General features: G+C 40.8%; 1 protein-coding gene across 1 annotated transcript in view; it reads left to right on the plus strand.

Moving 5' to 3' along the window:
* Positions 1-17,498, plus strand: part of OPRK1 (opioid receptor kappa 1) — a 29,078-nt gene extending 11,580 nt beyond the window's left edge. The window contains exons 2-3 of the mRNA XM_060243796.1: positions 12,058-12,410; positions 16,418-17,498. Of these exons, the coding sequence (XP_060099779.1) occupies positions 12,058-12,410; positions 16,418-16,944 (880 nt within the window). The 3' untranslated portion in view covers positions 16,945-17,498. The remainder of the gene's footprint in view (positions 1-12,057; positions 12,411-16,417) is intronic.
* The last annotated feature ends 482 nt before the right edge of the window (positions 17,499-17,980 follow it).

Consider the following 17,980-nt stretch of genomic DNA (forward strand, 5'->3'; position numbering starts at 1 on the left):
TTTTAATTCCTGGATAACAGAGCAGATTTCTGTCACATACTTCTATTCTGAAAAACAGAATTTGGACATTGTCCCAGATGGTCCTGTGTATTAGGAAAATGATCAAAAGTGTTGTTTGCAAGATCAGTCATCATTAGCTCAAATTTGCTCTTGTAGGATGAAACTGTACTCATCATCTCGCCAATGCATTTTTTTTACCTGTAGTTCAATGTTCATATCACTTAGTTCACCTGTAAAGTCAGCGAGAAATGCCAGATCATATAACCGCTCCTCATCTTCCAACTCTGCTTTGTCATCTACCCTCTCCTTCAAAAACTTTCTTATTTCATTCATTATAATCCTTATAATAATACTCCAGATTACCCTTTTTGGGCAAGGATACAGCGGCATTACAAAGTAGACAACCACACTTGTTTTTCACCATGATGAAGAAGTAGTCCATTTCCCATTCATCATGAAAGTGGTAGGTTTTGATCTTCTTTGGAATACTCATCTTCGTTATACTGGGTGGCTGGGGTGCTAAATTAACACTGGCTGAATCTGGTCCAAAACTGTCACTGTCCCAAAGTATTAAAAATCAACAGGAACTGAAGACCTCTGGATGATGCCAAAACCACACATGCAGTTCTAAAAGTAAAAATAAGAATTCATCATACCGGCACCAATAATCAAATACCACCACACCAAACAATCATCAAAAAACCCCAAACACCTGTCCAGCAAACCATGAGACCAAGTGGTGCTGGTGATCTACCTCTGATCCCTCCACGATCTACTGGTAGATAGCGATCTACCTGTTGGACATACCTGTTTTATGGTTTTATTGTTGGATTTTTACTGTTTTACTGTTTTATCGTGCTCATGATCTGCCCTGAGCCCATTATGGGGAAAGGCGGATTATAAATCTACTAAAATAAATAAATCAGTGTGAGCTTGTGGCGTGATCTGGGTTTTTGTATATGGCTTGGTTGTGTTATGGTATACCACAGAGTATTCACCTCAAGGTGGCTGTTTTATGTAAGGGAATTGAACTGACTTCAGCCTTCCATCCTCTCTTCCCTCCCTGCAGCCTCTATCTAGGAAAAGGATAGTCCTTCTCCACAGTGGAGACCAAAGCAGCAGGGAAGCAGCCTCCGCAGGTTATAATGACACAGAGTCCACCCTGCAAAGCAGCCATTGTAACCTGATTGGGAAGCATATGAGTATGAAAAATTAGATTGGTTGGAAGTGCCAGGTCATGTATTAAAACTTGAAGAATGCCCAGTGGGTGAAAACAAGGTTTAAAACTCCCGGGAAACCTGTTCAGCTTGAGCTTGCATAAAAGGACTTTAAATTATTTTACATCAGAGAATCCCACTGATAGAAGTATGCTGTCTTCATGTTTCTTAGTCCGCTTCACTGCTGCACAGCGGGAATGTGGACGGCTGACCTAAAGAGAGAGAAAAATGGACTTACCTGTTGAATAATTCATGAACTGAAGTATTTACTAGGATATGCCTTCTTCCTGGTTTATTTATTTACTGTTTAGTTTCATTGTTATCTATTGTTATCTATTGTTATGGGGTGTACTATTAAGGAAGTTAAAATATTTTGCTAATTGATGTTCATGGTTTTTTTTTTTTTAAAGAATTCAGCTTAGACAGCATACATGGAAGCATGACTTTTTCCCCTTACCACCCTCACCTGGAGATTGGCAACAATGATTGCCCAGAAAGAAATGGCTGGTTTGGAGGGTAGCATTGTACCTGTTGAGGCTGCACCTCCTCAAGCTCCACCCTCTCCAGGAATCTTCCTCACATCTCCCTCTCCCACCCATCAAATCTTCAGGAATTTTCCAACTTGGAGTTGGCAACCCTATCTCCTTCTTAGCCAACCATCCTGGGATGAGGCTGTGGGGAGGAGGGAGAGATGGAGTGATAGGAAAGAGACAGGAAAGACAGGAAATGTGGGACAGTTCCCAGGCAATTTTGGTGGCCTTCAGAGGCCTTTGGGCTTGAGAAAGGGTGAGACCTCAGACAGGCACAATGCCATGGACTCCACCCTCAAAACTAGCTAGTTCCTCTTGGGGAACCATTGTTGTCAATTTCCAGGTGAGGACTGGAGATCACTCAGAATTACAACTTCTCTCCAGATGGCAGAGATTACTTGCCATGGAGAAAATGGCTGCTTTGTAGGGTGGACTTTAAGTAATTATACCCTGGTAAACTTACTTCCCTTCTGCTTTGATCCACACTGTGGAGAAAGACTGTACTTTTCCTAGGAAGAGGCTGCAGGGAGAGAGGAAGAGATGGAAAGCTGAAGTCAGATCACTTCCCCTACAGAAAACAGCTGCCTTGAGGAGCATATTGTATGGTATACCATAATACAACCATGCCAGGGCAAAAAAAAAAAATCAGATCATGCCACAAACACACACTGATGCTCAATGGTGCATGGCCAAATATGGCAGAAAAAAGGCAGAAACAATTAAAATGCAGATGAAAAGAATGCTGAGCTTTAGCATCTATATGATCGTCATCATGCTATGATGCCACTGCAAATTGACTCCAAGTATCCAAGGGCCTTATTCCTAGTAATATTAGAATGCATATTCTGTTGGTGAAAGAATCTATCTTGACCCAGGTTGACAGCTCTGCAATGACAGCTGGTGATCTAGCCGGCATGCTAGGTCACAGTGACCTTATCAACAGGCTGGTTTGAGCCGGCTGAAGACAAGAGAAGGAACCTGCTGAGTCAGCATGAGAGTGGACTGCCAGGATTGGCTGACTGGACTATAAATGAACTGTGTGTGCAATACACAGGTCTCTTTCTGAGAATTGACTTGCTGGCGGAGCATTCTGTTTGTGTGATCAATATATTGGACTGCACTAGTGAGCATGTATTGTATATAATGTAAATACACTACTTTGGCACTAGCTACAGGTGTCTGGCTGATTTCTTCCCTGGAGCTCTGTGTCGGGCTCATCACATCGCTCCCTCTGCTAGCGTCCGCACCGACATATTCATCAAATGAAAGTGATTGGCTTTCAAGAAGAAACCTATAACGTGGGGTGGCCAACGGTAGCTCTCCAGATGTTTTTTGCCTACAACTCCCATCAGCCGCAGCCAGCATGGCCAATGGTTGGGGCTGATGGAAGTTGTAGCCAAAAAACATCTGGAGAGCTACCGTTGGCCACCCCTGCTATAATGTTTTAAGAAACCTAAATGTGTTCAATTTAAACTTTTAAAAAACATGTTGTGATAACTCTTTTAGGAACATCCATAACAGCAGCATAGCAAAGCAACAAGAAAACAAAATATAAACACATTTTGATTTTTTTCTTTACATTAGTACACTAGAATAAACACTTAAATAGTATGACAGCTTAATGTAAACAAGCATTTGCCAAAGTTAGTATCTGCTTATCCACAACCTGTTATGTTTCATTTCCATTAAATGAAGTCCTATAATTTTTGTTGTTTGCATGCCCCTTGGTTTTTGGGGGGTTTTGGCAGATAATTAGCCTTTTCTTTTTAATATGGTATTTTTTAATGAACAGATGGTATCATTAAGATTTTAAGATGATGCTTTGTGAATAGATGTTCATCATTATACATTCGTGTGGAATAGATGTTCATTTGAATGAGCCATTTTATGCTGAAGAATTAGTAATCATATATACATGTTATGATGAATATCCCTGTGAATCTAGATTACTCGAGATCACTTGACTTTCTGGTAGTTGGCAGTAGAGATGGGCACAAACCACATTTTCATATGAACCAATATGCTGGTTCATGAATCAAACTGGTTGTTACTGGTTTGTGAACCATTTAGAGCACAATCCGGGGCCCATAATTGGCTCCATTCTCTGTTTGGGGGTGGGTTGGAGATGGCTATCAGCCTCTCTGGGGCTGCCTCTCCCCATCCCTGACTGTCATGAGCTGCGGCGCATGTGCCAAGACTGGCCAATGGGGGGGGGGAGTGGGCTGGCCCTCCCCTCCGGCCACCTCCTCCTCCCTTCCTTGCCTCTGCCAGTGGTGTTGCCATGGCAAGCTACGCCTCTCCCCTCCCCAGGCTCCAGCGTGCCGAAGTCCTCAGGAAGTCTACTACGCCATGGCCAGCCGCCCCTTATCTCTGAATTGGGCTGCCCAAGTTTAAACTCCTGCTTTCTGCTCCCTGTGGCTTTTTGCGGGGAGCAGAAGGCTGGGGTTTCCAAACACCTGTGTGGTGGTTTTTTGAGGGGAGCAGAATGCAGAGGTTTAAATTGCTCCCAGCTGTTTTTTTTATGGCTCAGTTGTTTTTTCTTCACAAACCATCATTATCTGCATCAACATGCATGGAAATTTATGGTGATTCTTCAGTTTGTAAACATTGCTTTGTGAACCACAAACTGTCCAAAATTTGTGAGGATCTTTAATTTGTCAGCTGTTTTGTGCCCATCCCTAGTTGACAGTACCAGCTCCTGGGTGATACTAAAGGATTTTGTTGTTCAGTTGCACAGTCGAGTCCGACTCTTTGCGACCCCATGGACAAAGTCATGCCAGGCCCTCCTGTCTTCCACCATCTTCCAAAGTCTGCTCAAATTCGTGTTTGTTACATCAGTAACACTGTCCAGCCATCGCAGAAATAGACATTTTTCTGATACTCCCGTGCTTTCTCCATAATCCATCCAATGTTGGCAATTTGATCTCTAATTCCTCTACCTCTCCAAAACCCAGCTTGAACTTCTAATAGTTCCCAATCTACATACTGCTGGAGCCTAGCTTGTAGGATCTTTAACATGACCTTGCTGGCATGTACTATTTATAAACTACTTGAGCCATTAATGGTCAAATGAACAGATCCCCAGAAAGGTCATCAGACAAATCCCAAGAAAATTAATAGACCATGTTAGTTGCAACTAGTTGAAGTCCTATTGATTGCACTGAGACTTTGCAATTAATAGTTCAGTATTAAACCAATATGTGCCCTCCTAAATCCATTTAATTCAATGGATTCAGAAAGATGTAACTCTGTTTAGGATTGCATTGAAAATATACTATTTTTTATCTATAATTCATTGTCATTAGCACTGTCATCCTAAGAAGGTATACTCGGAATCCTACTCCAGTCTACTCAGTGGGGATTACTCACAGGAAAGCATCTTTAGTATTGCACTTAGCATTTGGTCATACAACAATAGGATTTTAAAAATATGATTTCAGTGGTAACAGGAGGATGGCAACTGCTAACTTTAAAACTAAGATTCCTAAAAAGCAAAATAAAAATAGTACAGTTTCAAATGGTCATCAACATGCAGAATTATACTATCAGTTAACTGTTGTTTGATTTTAGTAGCAATAAATCTATGAGCTTTACTATAACTTGACTAATCTGCATAAACTAATTATGATCAGTCACAAATACAGTTCTGCCTCTGGCAAGAAATTTTTAATTGGTAAGCAGTGAGTCAATAAATCAGTTAATAGAAAAGGAAGTGGAGTACAATTCAAGAGTTGTAAATTCCAGTAAGGTAGCCTAGAGCTCTGCCAAATGTTCAGTGTGCTTAGGGAGCAAAAGTTACCCCTTCTGAAAAAAAAACCAAGCTACTCTTTCCATTTTGTCACCAAGTTGATGTCTATAGCTACTATTCTTTCTGTTTGACAACAGGTGCTGTTTTAAACCATTTACTTTCAATGTCACCACTAAAATAGGGAGGAGAAGCAAAAAGCAGGTGCATGGTGAAAATATTTATTAGAGCTTTATAGCTCTAATATGCATTTTGCTGTTAAGCTTCTTCAGGGGATCTGTTATAAAATATAAAAACATAAATCATTAATATATGAACAATTTTATGATAAAACTTTATGCAGAATTAAAATGAAATACATAACTATACAAATTCTCCTTCAAAATTTTTATAACTTTATGCAGAATTAAGATGAACTACATAACCATACAGTTTTTTCCATACAGAATTAAGAGAATAAAAGTAATTAAAAATGAAAAGTTATGCAGACAATGTGGTTCTAACAGCCTTGAATCCCCAGAAATCATTGCAATATGTAATTGAAAATTCCTATCGATTCCTATCAAGCTGTAAAATTAATAGAAAACAAACAAAATGATAATGGAATTTTTATAACATAATAACGTGAAGAAGAGATTATAAAGAGCACAGACTGCTCAACAGACACTGATCCAGGTTATTTTATCAAATATTTGAAAATAAATGTGACTTGGCAAAACTGTAATCTTTTAAAACAGTAACTATCAGAAAACTTGGAAATTGATATAAGCAGGTTTATTAAGATAGGGAAAAAATGAAAAATTTTGTGGGAAGAATCTCTGCAATGAAAATAAATGTGCTGCCAAACCTAACTTTTTTGTTCCAAATGTTACTCATATACGGAGAAGAAAGGATATTGAAAGAGTGGCAAAGACTAATAAACCAATTTATATGGAATGGCAAAACCCCACCCAAGAATAAGCTTCAAAATACTACAAGATGAGAAAAAGAGAGGAGATGAACTTTTGAAAGTATGGTTTTCACGCTTGGATTTATTGAGCCTCTCAAACTTCACTTATTTCCTCAATAGAAGCACACTATGTTAACACAAGAAATAAAAATGATTTTTTTAAAAAAATACAGAACTCAGGAGAAAATAAAATCTTGGCAAAATATTAAAGATGAAATATTAAACATTCAATGTTTAAACATTGAATATTAAACATTCAATGGCTGCTATATTATCAATTAATCTAAAAGTTAAAGGAGATAATGAACATAAGATATGTGACTGAATTAGAACAGCTGATTATAAAACAAAAAGAACATTTACTATGATGGATATGTAAGATTTTACTTCAGCTAGGAACAGAAGATGAACAATTGGAAAAAAATGTATGATTAAGTTGATGCAAGACATTAAAGAACAGATATCTATGCAACAATGGGAATGACTATAGGAAAAAGATACCAGATTTACAGTCAGTCAGACACTAAGAGAAAACTGCTACAAAATACTTTTCAGATGGTATATAACTCCAAAGAACATTAAGAAAGCTGATAAAAGCTACAAAAGAAAATGCTGGAAAATCTGGAACTTTCATACGTTATACACTTGTAAAAAGCAAAAAAAAAAATGAAAAAAATACACTGAAAAATGCAGAACATATTAAATTCCCAATGGAAGCCAAGAATATGCTTTTAGATGTTCTGCCTAACAATTTTCCAGGACTTTTTTTGTAGAAAAAGCCCAGCAGGAACTTATTTGCATATTAGACTACAAGCCAGCTGTAATTGCATTCCTGTGCATTCTACTCAAAAAAGGACCTGAATCCAAGTAGTTACTTTAATTGGAAACACTTCTCCAGATACAACTTCACCTACGTAAAGCATTGGGATGAAATTCTCAGGGATTGTACTCCCCACTTAAGGGATCCTCTCTCCAAAATTTCAGACAGATAGTAGAAAGCAACCTTGTCAAGGGTCATTTTGTAGATAAATAGGTGGTGGAGCTCATTAGCATAAGCTGCCACCACCCCAGCCAAAAGCAACCCGGTGCAAGAAAGGAGAGCCCCGGGCAAGAGAGTCTTGCTTGGGCTGGCTAAAGATCCAGCCAGCCCAAGCAGGCCTCGTTCGCCGGGGCTCTCCTGGGCTGTTCCCGCCCCTCAGTCAAAAGGCCAGCAAGCCACCCACCACCCAAAATCACATAAGAAGTGGAGAAAGGGTGGTGCAGGCTTCTCCAGGGTTAATGAGGGCTCTTGGAGGCATGGCAAAGCCCCTGGTGGGTGGCTGCCTGCCTGCTCTCCTAATCCAGGGATTGTTATGCAGCTGCACCTACTATTCAATGGACAAGGTGGGGGGGGGGAAGAAGAGTGGGAACCCTCAGAGAGGTTCAGGAGCTTTGCTCCTGTGAGCTCCTGCTGAATCTGAAGCCTGATCTTTGTTTGCATAACATAGCATAATATTTACTAGGTAAGGTCAAAGGCCATTACAATTAGGACGCACAAAAGGACATGGTAAGAACAATGTTAAAAATACTTAAAAACATATAAACACCTTCCTTGTGTTAATGAAACAATTAAAATAGTTCAATCTTTAGACACAGTTCTTGCTTTTTTTTTTTTTGCTTTTGTTGTCAAGGCAAATTGTGCATCCTGGTTTTGTAGGCTATTAAACTCCTCCCTTGCAGAGTAATCACAGTAAAGTGTGCCTTGCTGTGGGAGTGAACATTTCCCGCCTTTTTCAGCTCCTTGAGAAGGGGGTTGAGGGGTATGGTTCCCCTCCAAAAAAGTGAAGTGTGTGGGGGTCTAAATCAAGCTTCCTCACTCCTGTGATGTACTTCAGTTCTTTCAAAATTTTTCTACCAGCCCAGCTGACTGCATATATCAGAGTTTCAAGTACCACAGTAAAATGCGAGGATTAGCTTGCGTGGTTTTATTTAAAGAATCTGAAGAAGTGTGCTTGCACATGAAAGTTTATACTTTAAATAAAAATTTGTTGGTCTTAAAGGTGCCACTGGACTTGAACTTTGTTCTCTCTCTCTGTCCCTCTCTCAAATACACATACATACAACTTCCTTTATATGTGAATAGGGTCGATTGGCTATGTTTTTCTCTACTTGGACTAATTGAGGCTAGGTTGGAAATCTGCAGCAAATAAAAGATGCAACTATTTTACATTAAATTATAGATTTGGATCCTAAATCAGTGATTTTCTCACACAGAGATCTGATCTTTTCCTTTTCTATCAGAAATCTCTTGCAGCTTGTTTGATTATGTGTGAACACTCATGTGCACATGCTCTTACTATTTGGGGGAAATCATACAACTGGAGAGGATCCCTATCATAAACATATATGTCGATGCTTTCCTGTTTGCTTTAGCAACCCCCAGGAACCAGGAAACTAGAAAGCAAATCATTAGACTAACCATCAGATGGAAAGACTTCCAACAATACAGTTGGTCATTTGATTTTCTATTAGAGATTTTTTAAACTGTATTTATTCACATTGTTAGTTTGAGGCAGGTTTTTTTTTGAGCAGGAGCACACAGGAATACAGTGCCAGCTGCCTTGGCATCAGGGGGTGTGGCCTAATACACAAATGAGTTCCTACTGGGATTTTTCTATCAAAAAAGCCCTGGTTTGTGGTATTGTTATCCTTCAGGATGGGGAGAGAGGAGGAGGAAGAAAAGAAGGAGGGAGGAACAGGGAAGAGATAGAGAAAGGAAGAGAGTGAAAGAAAGATGTGTAAAGAAAACAAATAGATGGGTTAGGAAGGGGGAAAGAGAGAAAGAGAAAGCAAACAGATGGGGATGGAGGGGGGAATAAAGTGGGAGAGAAAGGAAGGAAATTTGAGAACAAGAGAGAAAAGTGGGAAGAAAGAAAGCTACATCCTCCCTTGAACATCCCCTTCCTACCTTTTACCTGACCACCCAGGCTACTGTGGTGTTTGCAGACCCTCCAAAGGCAACTTTCCCCTGCAAACAGTGCAGCAGCATAGGAGTCTCTCAGCCACCAGCACCCTCCCCTCAATACAGCCCTGCATCCACCCCAGCAGTAGGGATGCGAGCAGCTAGCACAGGCATGCTGGGAAAGTTTCCTGGGAGAGCCCTGGCCTGGTCACTCTCTAGCACTTGTCTCCCTCCTTCCCAACAAAGGAGACTCAAGCGCACCCCCCCCCCCAAAAAAACCCCCTTACTCTTTTGCTTCTGGCTCCCAGCAGCATGTGCAGCCCAGCTTGTCCTGTTCCAATTGAGGCTGCTGGAGCAGGGGCGGGGCTTAGCTGCCTCCATGGCTTCCTACTCTGGAAGTGCTGCTCGCTGAACTGCTTCCCCAACTGAGGCCTGCACAGGGTCCAAAGGACAACTGGAAGGCTTTTTTTTTTTTTTAGCTGTAACCCTGGTGAAGCCAGATGGAATGGCATTCTGGTGTGTTCTGGCTCAAAACAAAGTCCTGCAAATTACTAAAATTTTTAGAATAGATATTCAAATATATGATGACAGTGGCTAGAACTATTTACACAGCAAAATGGGAAGTAGATGCTAGGTTTCCCAATCCCCAGGTCCCAGTGGGAGATCCCCTGGTTTTACAGGCTTCCCCCCTCCCCCAGCCAGCTGGCCGGCAGGGGAAGCCCCACCCCCACAGCCATTATGCACCTCCATGAACAATTCCCATAAGGAATGATGGGGAATTGATCTGCGAGTATTGGGGGCTTGGGGGGGGCTGTTTTTTGAGGTAGAGGTGCCAAATTTTCAGTATAACATCTAGTGCCTCTTCCCAAAATACCCCCCAAATTTCAAAACGATTGGATCAGGGGGTCCAATTCGACGAGCCCCAAAAGAAGGTGCCCCTATCCTTCATTATTTTCTATGGAAGGAAGGCATTTTAAAAGGTGTGCTGTCCCTTTAAATGTGAAGGCCAGAACTCCCTTGGAGTTCAATTCTGCTTGTCACACCCGTGCTCCTGGCTCCGCCCCAATGTCTCCTGGCTCCACCCCCAAAGTCTCCTGGCCCCACCCCCAAAGTCCCCAGATATTTCTTGAATTGGACTTGGCAACCCTAGTAGATGTCTGTCCACGTTTAGAAAAATTGGAAAATAAAATTGCTGAATATGCAGTAATGGCAAAATTAACAACCTATTTGAGAAACAGGTCTGTTACATAGGTCTGTTTGATGAGAGACTGAGTGTGTATTATGTGTATTATGCTAAGAGGAGACAAACTTAAGGTGAGAAAATATCATATACAAATGTATGGTAATAAAATAGAATTAGAATTTAAATCTGTTCCAAATGTAATATCTTGAATACAAATAGGATTTTGATATAAGATATGTGATAGATTTCCTTTTGCACCTTGATATATTACTTCTCTATTAAAGGTTCAAATGAATATGTACAATGGTAAAAATACATTATACTGAATATGTAGTAATGATGAAACTAATACTGCAGTCAAAATAGACTAGTTATAAAGTCTGAAATTTAAATTTAAATATTGAATACAATTGTACCTCAACAGATTGGATTTTATAGATAGTACCTTAAAATTGTAATAAAGGGGATGTAAGGGGAAATATTTTCTGTCTTACACATTTTGTACTACATGACTGTCTTTGACAAACACAGTCATGTTATATAGGCCCTTTTCACACTTACCAGTGGAAACCAGAAGGGAGTCGGTATTGTGCCGCCTTGCAGTAATCCGAGACAGGGATGGGAGTTTTCAGACACATGTTTTTTCCCCCCAGTAGGATTTCGTGATTGAAGCAAGCCATTTCACACTGTTCCGCTTTTATCTCGCTTCCACCAGCACCAGCCGTTTTTGCCTCTGGGCTCGCGATCTCCAGCTTATTTTTTTTTTTTGGAACGTCGGCAAAGATCGCTATAGCGCTATAGCAACGTATCACAACAGCACCACCATAGAGATGGCTAGGTTCCATTGAGATAAGTCATCAGGTTTCAGCGGCGGCGATCTCTGGCATCTTAATGGAACCCAGGCATCCCTATGGTGATGCTGTTGTGATATGTCACTATAGCGCTATAGCGATCTTTGCCCGACATTCCCCCCCCCCCAAAAAAAGCCGGAGATCGCGCGCCCATACTGGACATTTCACACAGCGCCCATAGATACTGGACATTTCACACAGCGCCCCATACCGATTTCAACCAGGAAGGAGGGGTTGAAGAGTGGAAGAAGCTGCTCTTTAGTAATGACTCAGGCATGCCTCACTACCGGGACAGCCGCGGGACTGTGTGAAAAGGTGAGAGTATTCCGCTAGCAGCCAGTTACTGAATCAGGTCTGTCTGAAATGCCAGCAGAAACCCGTTACTGTTCATTAACTGACCAGCTGGCATACCGGAATACTTAGGCTGTGTGAAAAAGCTCATAATCCTTTTGTTCTTTCCCCTTTCTTTTCTGTATCCCCACTGCTCTAAATTAAAAACAATAACAAAACAATAAAAAATAAAAAAATTAAAAGGGAGGAGCAGAATGTTAAAAGCCCTCATGCCATTTTATCTTTGCTCTGATATTTCTAAATATTGTTCCTAGGAGAAAATTTATAGTTCTTTTCTTCTTGTGCTCCAGGTATACAAAGATGAAGACAGCTACCAACATTTATATTTTTAACTTGGCTCTGGCTGATGCCTTAGTTACCACAACAATGCCTTTCCAAAGCACAGTGTACTTAATGAACTCGTGGCCATTTGGGGATGTGCTGTGTAAGATAGTCATTTCCATTGACTACTACAACATGTTTACCAGCATATTCACGCTGACCATGATGAGTGTGGATCGATACATTGCTGTGTGCCACCCTGTGAAGGCTTTGGATTTCCGTACCCCTCTGAAGGCAAAGATCATCAATATCTGCATCTGGCTATTATCTTCATCAGTGGGCATATCAGCCATTGTTCTTGGTGGCACAAAGATCAGAGAAGGTGAGTCTAGGTTCTGCCCTGTGCATGAGATCATCATTGTTTAAAGGGAAAGGATTTTTTTTTTTTTGCTGCTTCATAGTAGAATCTGGAGAGTCCCACCTTTTATTTTTTTTAAAAAAAGGGACAACTCTAGACAGCACAAGGCCATAGAGGAATATTTTTTTAGAAATACAATGGCTGAATTGCAAAAGGAAGAAAGATGGATTCAAGTGCTATCTACCTGAAAGTTCCTATTGCCAGTACTTAGCATTTATGTAGCACTTTAAATTGTTCATAGCTCTAAATAAATATTATCTCAGATTCTTTATGATGTTCCTGGGTGGTGGATGACTTGCAGTTTTCCTGAATTCAAGATCAGAGAGAGCTGATACCAATATATTTTTTTTTAGCTATTTAACAGGACACTTTCTATACTTATCCTACAACTATAGAAATTATTCTTGCTTTCATTATGAAGTACTCTTTCTTCCTTTTAATCTGCAGAGCTTTTCGCTTTTTAAGGGCTTGGGTCCTTCCTTCAATTACTTCTTCCAGGGGGAAAGTAGTTACTTCCTGGATCTCTTAAAACTGTACTCAACGGACAAATAGCCCTTTTTCTTCTTGAGTCGACATTGGGCTGCCATGCCTCACTCCATTAAGTAGGTCAGCCTGTAAGCCATCCTTAAAATGTATATCTCCATGCTACATCATCATATTAGCAAACCAGGGTCTACACTGACCACATGGAAACTTCTGGAAACATCCTTCCTGAGAAAGATGCTCCATGCAGTAGCTAACATGTGTAGGGAGGCTTCCTGTGTAGATTCTACTGTGTAGAGAACGTTCAAGCATGAACACAGGGAGATACTATAGAGAATTCCCAAACAACAGGGGTGCTGCTCCAAATATGATGGAGTCACCTATTGTATCTACATATGGAGAAGCCATTCTGTGGATTTTTTTTTTTTGCCCCAGCAGCTTCTGTGCAACAGTTATAACATTTAAAGCAGCTCTATATTTTCTGTGTTTTTACTGTGAATTTATTGTCAATTAGAGTAAAAGGCACAATTTATTGCAGAGGAGGAAAGACTGTTAGCTCACTGATTCAATCAAGTGGGCTGGTGTATTATAGTACACCATATAATATTTCTCCCGCTCCATAAATCCCACATCTTTGTAAATCATGCATCTCCATCATCAGCAGTTCTTCCTCATTACTTCCAGAGCAAGACCTCTAAAAGCTTCTGCTTCTCTTTTCAGCCACTAAAAATGTGACTGCTTCAGTGCATTAGGGAGGTTCAGAGCTGTGTATAGGTAAAGAGGCAACAAAATGTATTTGCAAGGTCAGGCTGAGGCTCATTCACTAAGAGCAGCAGTGGTATTACACTTAATGTGACAATGTTTACAAACTTCAGACTATAATAAGGCTGAGAAATCTGGGCTCAAGGGGAAGGACTCAGGTGGGAAGAAGCCCCTCATCCCTCCATCATTCACTGCACTGCACTTGCATAAAGGGCTGGAAGATACCAGGAGTCCTCTGACACCTTGCTTTTATAACTCATTTTATGGAAGCAAATGGTTCTTTGTGCAGGATTGCCAGAGCTTATCCCTGTTTCCACTAAACTAAGATAAACACTGGTTATATTTGCTACCCTAACTGAACAGCAACAATCTGACTATTTTCCCCCATAATGGAAGATTCTGCAGCCTAGGAAGAAACTAAAATGAGAATACTCCATATTAAAGGGCAGAGCTATCCTGTGCTGTGGATGTGTCATGGCGGTCAGTCACTGCTTAACTATGACAGCTCTAGTCCATTCCCTATAGGTATGAGTTATGCATCAGCCAGCAGACAAAGTCAGTGGGATTGCAGTATTTTCTGATCATAATTGGGGTAGTGTCTATAGCAACTGCACCACAGCACTATGATTGACAGGGCTGCCATGTGGCAAGGGGTTGGAGTCCAGTGTCCATCTCAGTCAGGGAGTGGAGAGAGATGAACCACAGGAATTCTGCTTGTTGTCAGGAGCACACCCTCATTCCCGTTAAAAGGATCAACTCCTGTTAGCAGATCCAGGTACCTGATAGTGGAGAAGGGGTTCAAGCTGTCCACTCCACCAGCATCTGCAGCTGCCTCAATGCCCACACAGAGCACAGGGTTCCTGAATGGAAGAAGAGGAAGGGGAGCTGTCATTCCCACCCTATGCATTTGCTCACCCGAGGACATGCAGCATCACCCTCAGTCACCAATTCCCTCCTCGATGGAGCAGAGGTGGTCTGGGACTGAACCGACCATCATTCCACAGTAGGATCTATCATTCCAGTCCCAGAGCAATCAATGTCCAGAGACTGTGACCAGTTTCTCACTAGCATTGCTTCACTCCCAGGATTCTGTTTCCCCAGGTGCATGTGACCAATTTCTCACCAGTTGCTCTGTGGGTGCATTTTGATGCGGGGCTCCCTCCAGTTCCCTGCATGGTTTTGTGATGCTGTCTTTTAAAGATTACAATGCCATGCGGGGAATTGGGGGAGGCCTGGAAGAAAACTGAATTTTCAATCTCTTATTTCACTTTCAGCACTTATCAAGTCTTAATGTCTTGTCAGTTAAGCAATGGAAAGGCTGAGAGGCACCATTGCTGTGTTGTGCTTAGGGAATAAAGGCGATCTGGACAGTGCTATCTGGGTTTTCCCAGATCACCTACTTCCAAGAACAAATAGGATGCTGGTTTTCTGATATGATTTCCTTAATTTCTCTCTTGTGCCCAGTGAGTGTTGTTGTTTCACCTGGGGAAATTCCTGAAGATTTGGGGGACAATATGTGTAGACTGTTAGGGAAATTCTGTTTGAAATTCTATTTCTTTATCTCAAACAGTGCGATGGATCACTGGATCAAATAATCATTGAGAGGCATTTAACATGAAAAAGCAAAAACATATTTCTTTCTACAGGGAAAGGGTACTGGGAGGTGAAAATAACAAACACTATAGAACTACATGCTTACACTAGAAGATCATGTGCTTAATGCAGGCTACTTCCTCCTTCTTCTTGACCTCTCTGCCTGAACAAAGGAAGTCACCTGACCAAACAGACAAAACAGGTTTTCCCGCTTCTAGACCTTGATTGACAGCAGTCAGTATCTTCTTCCCAGGTCATGCAGATAATAGGGAATCAGGCAGTGTTAACCCTATAATGACTGGAACATTAGAACATTGCAAAGGACGTACAAAACAGATACATATTTCCAACATGGACACAGTGAAGTTTGGGGAGAAGAAGAATCTCAGTGGACATGTGATGCTTGCATCACTTACTTGCTTCAGCAGCATGCAGCAAATACCTCTGTAAACAGGGCAGAATATTCTTCCCATCAGCCCAGCCTGCTTAATAGTGCCTTGTACTTTTTTTGAAAAGAGGAATAGGTACCACAGTACTCCATGGCTCCAGCAGAGCCATGAACAGCTTTAGCTTCAATAGAAAATTAACAACTTCCTCACAATCAAACTAACCTTGTTGAATCCTCTTGACAACCCAAATAGAATAGTATCATATCAATTTTTAGCATCAACATTTTACACATTGAGACCAATTATTATTTGTTTTTCATTAGTAATTAAATGCATGGTTACCTATTTTTTTTCTAGACTCTTATCCCTAATTGATGTTTTAATGATTGATTTGTGACAAAAGTAAGTTTGATAGGAGCCTGACAGGAGCCCTCTGGGGACCTGATTCAGCCCCTGAGCCGCATGTTTGGTACCCCTGCAAGTGTAAACCAACTGCCACACATGTAAAAGTGTGTTTTTTATATTTTAGAGTGAGCCACCCTGAGCCTGCTTCGGCGGAGAGGGCGGGATATAAATCAAATCAATAAATGAATAATAAATAAATCAGTGCTCTTGGAAAAACGCTGCTTCAACTAGCTGATGGCTCTGCTTGGAATAGCATTTCTTAAATATCTAGTAAAATATTAGCTATGTTGTACTGTAAATTCTGTTTGTTTAACCTGTTCTTATTGGCCTTTCATACAGGCAGTACCGAGTGTTCACTGCAGTTTCCTGATGAAGACTATGTCTGGTGGGACATCTTTATGAAAATCTGTGTCTTCGTTTTTGCATTTATTATCCCAGTGCTGATTATAGTAGTTTGCTATACTCTGATGATTCTGCGCTTGAAGAGCGTGAGACTTCTTTCTGGCTCTCGGGAAAAAGACCGAAACCTCCGCCGCATTACCAGATTGGTTCTTGTTGTAGTTGCAGTTTTCATTATCTGCTGGACTCCAATCCACATTTTTGTATTGGTTGAGGCCCTGGGGGATGTATCCCACAGTACTGCAGCCATTTCCAGTTATTATTTCTGCATTGCTTTGGGCTACACTAATAGCAGTCTCAATCCCATCCTTTATGCTTTTCTGGATGAAAACTTCAAACGTTGTTTTAAAGATTTCTGCTTTCCTTTTAAGATGAAGACAGATAGACACAGCACCAATAGAGTCAGAAACACAATCCGAGACCCTGCTTATCCAGAAGAGGTTGATGGGACAAACAAACCAGCATGACTAGCCGTGGAAATGTCATCTTACTGTCCTCCAGGACAAGATGAGTCCAATGACCTTGGACTAACTCAGATAACTACTGCATTGTGAAATGGACAATAATAGACCTATTTGATGCCATGTAAGAAATTCCACAATCTGAACTGATATATCACCACTGCTGGTAATGAGGGTTTCTTCAAATGTACTTTTGGATCATATTAAAAACATCTTTGTACATAGCTGCATATCAATTTTGGGAAGAAAAAGCAGAGGAAGCTCTTTGTTATGCTAATGTCTTTGTGGAAAGGGAAATCTATTTTTCTTATTCTATCTTTCTGCTGCTGCTTAGGTTCTGGTTGGAAATGATAGTGTGGCTTTCAGTGACTGGTAAAAAAATCAGCTAAAGTGTAATGATCTTTTATTATACTGTATTATAAGAAAAGGTGTTAGTTCTGAGCTTATAATACCTGCTAAAACTGCAAAATCAACATTTTTCTTACAGCCTATGTATGCAGTGTGTATTTCCAGATATCTACACAGCCATGAATCATATAGTAGATTATGGAAACTAGTCTTCTGTTTAAATTTAGGGGTTCCTGAGAGGTAGACATGCACAATCATATTTTACATTATGATTGTATCCATTACTTTATAGGCTGATCAATGGAAATATCCAGAGCTTTTTTTCTTCTTCTTTTTTTAAAAAAAGGCAGGGACTCCTTTGCATATTAGGGCACACGCCCCTGAAGTAACCAATCTTCCAAGAGTTTACAGGGCTCTTAGTACAGGGCCTACTGTAAGCTCCAGGAGTATTTGCTACATCAGGGGTGTGTGGTCTAATATGCAAAGGAGTTCCTGCTACAAAAAAGCCCTAGAAACATCAATGACTTGCAAGTGAAGCAACCATTAATGCTGAGGGAAACTCATATGTGATAATTATGTAATTATGGCATGAGTGGGCAATGTGAATTCTGTTGATATACACTATTCATAACTAACTTTGCTAGGATAGGGTTGCCAGGCCTCTCATTATGGTGTGAGACTTCCTACTAGCAAC

The sequence above is a fragment of the Heteronotia binoei genome, chromosome 7 (assembly GCF_032191835.1).
Source record: "Heteronotia binoei isolate CCM8104 ecotype False Entrance Well chromosome 7, APGP_CSIRO_Hbin_v1, whole genome shotgun sequence".
Classification (NCBI taxonomy): Eukaryota; Metazoa; Chordata; class Lepidosauria; order Squamata; family Gekkonidae; genus Heteronotia; species Heteronotia binoei.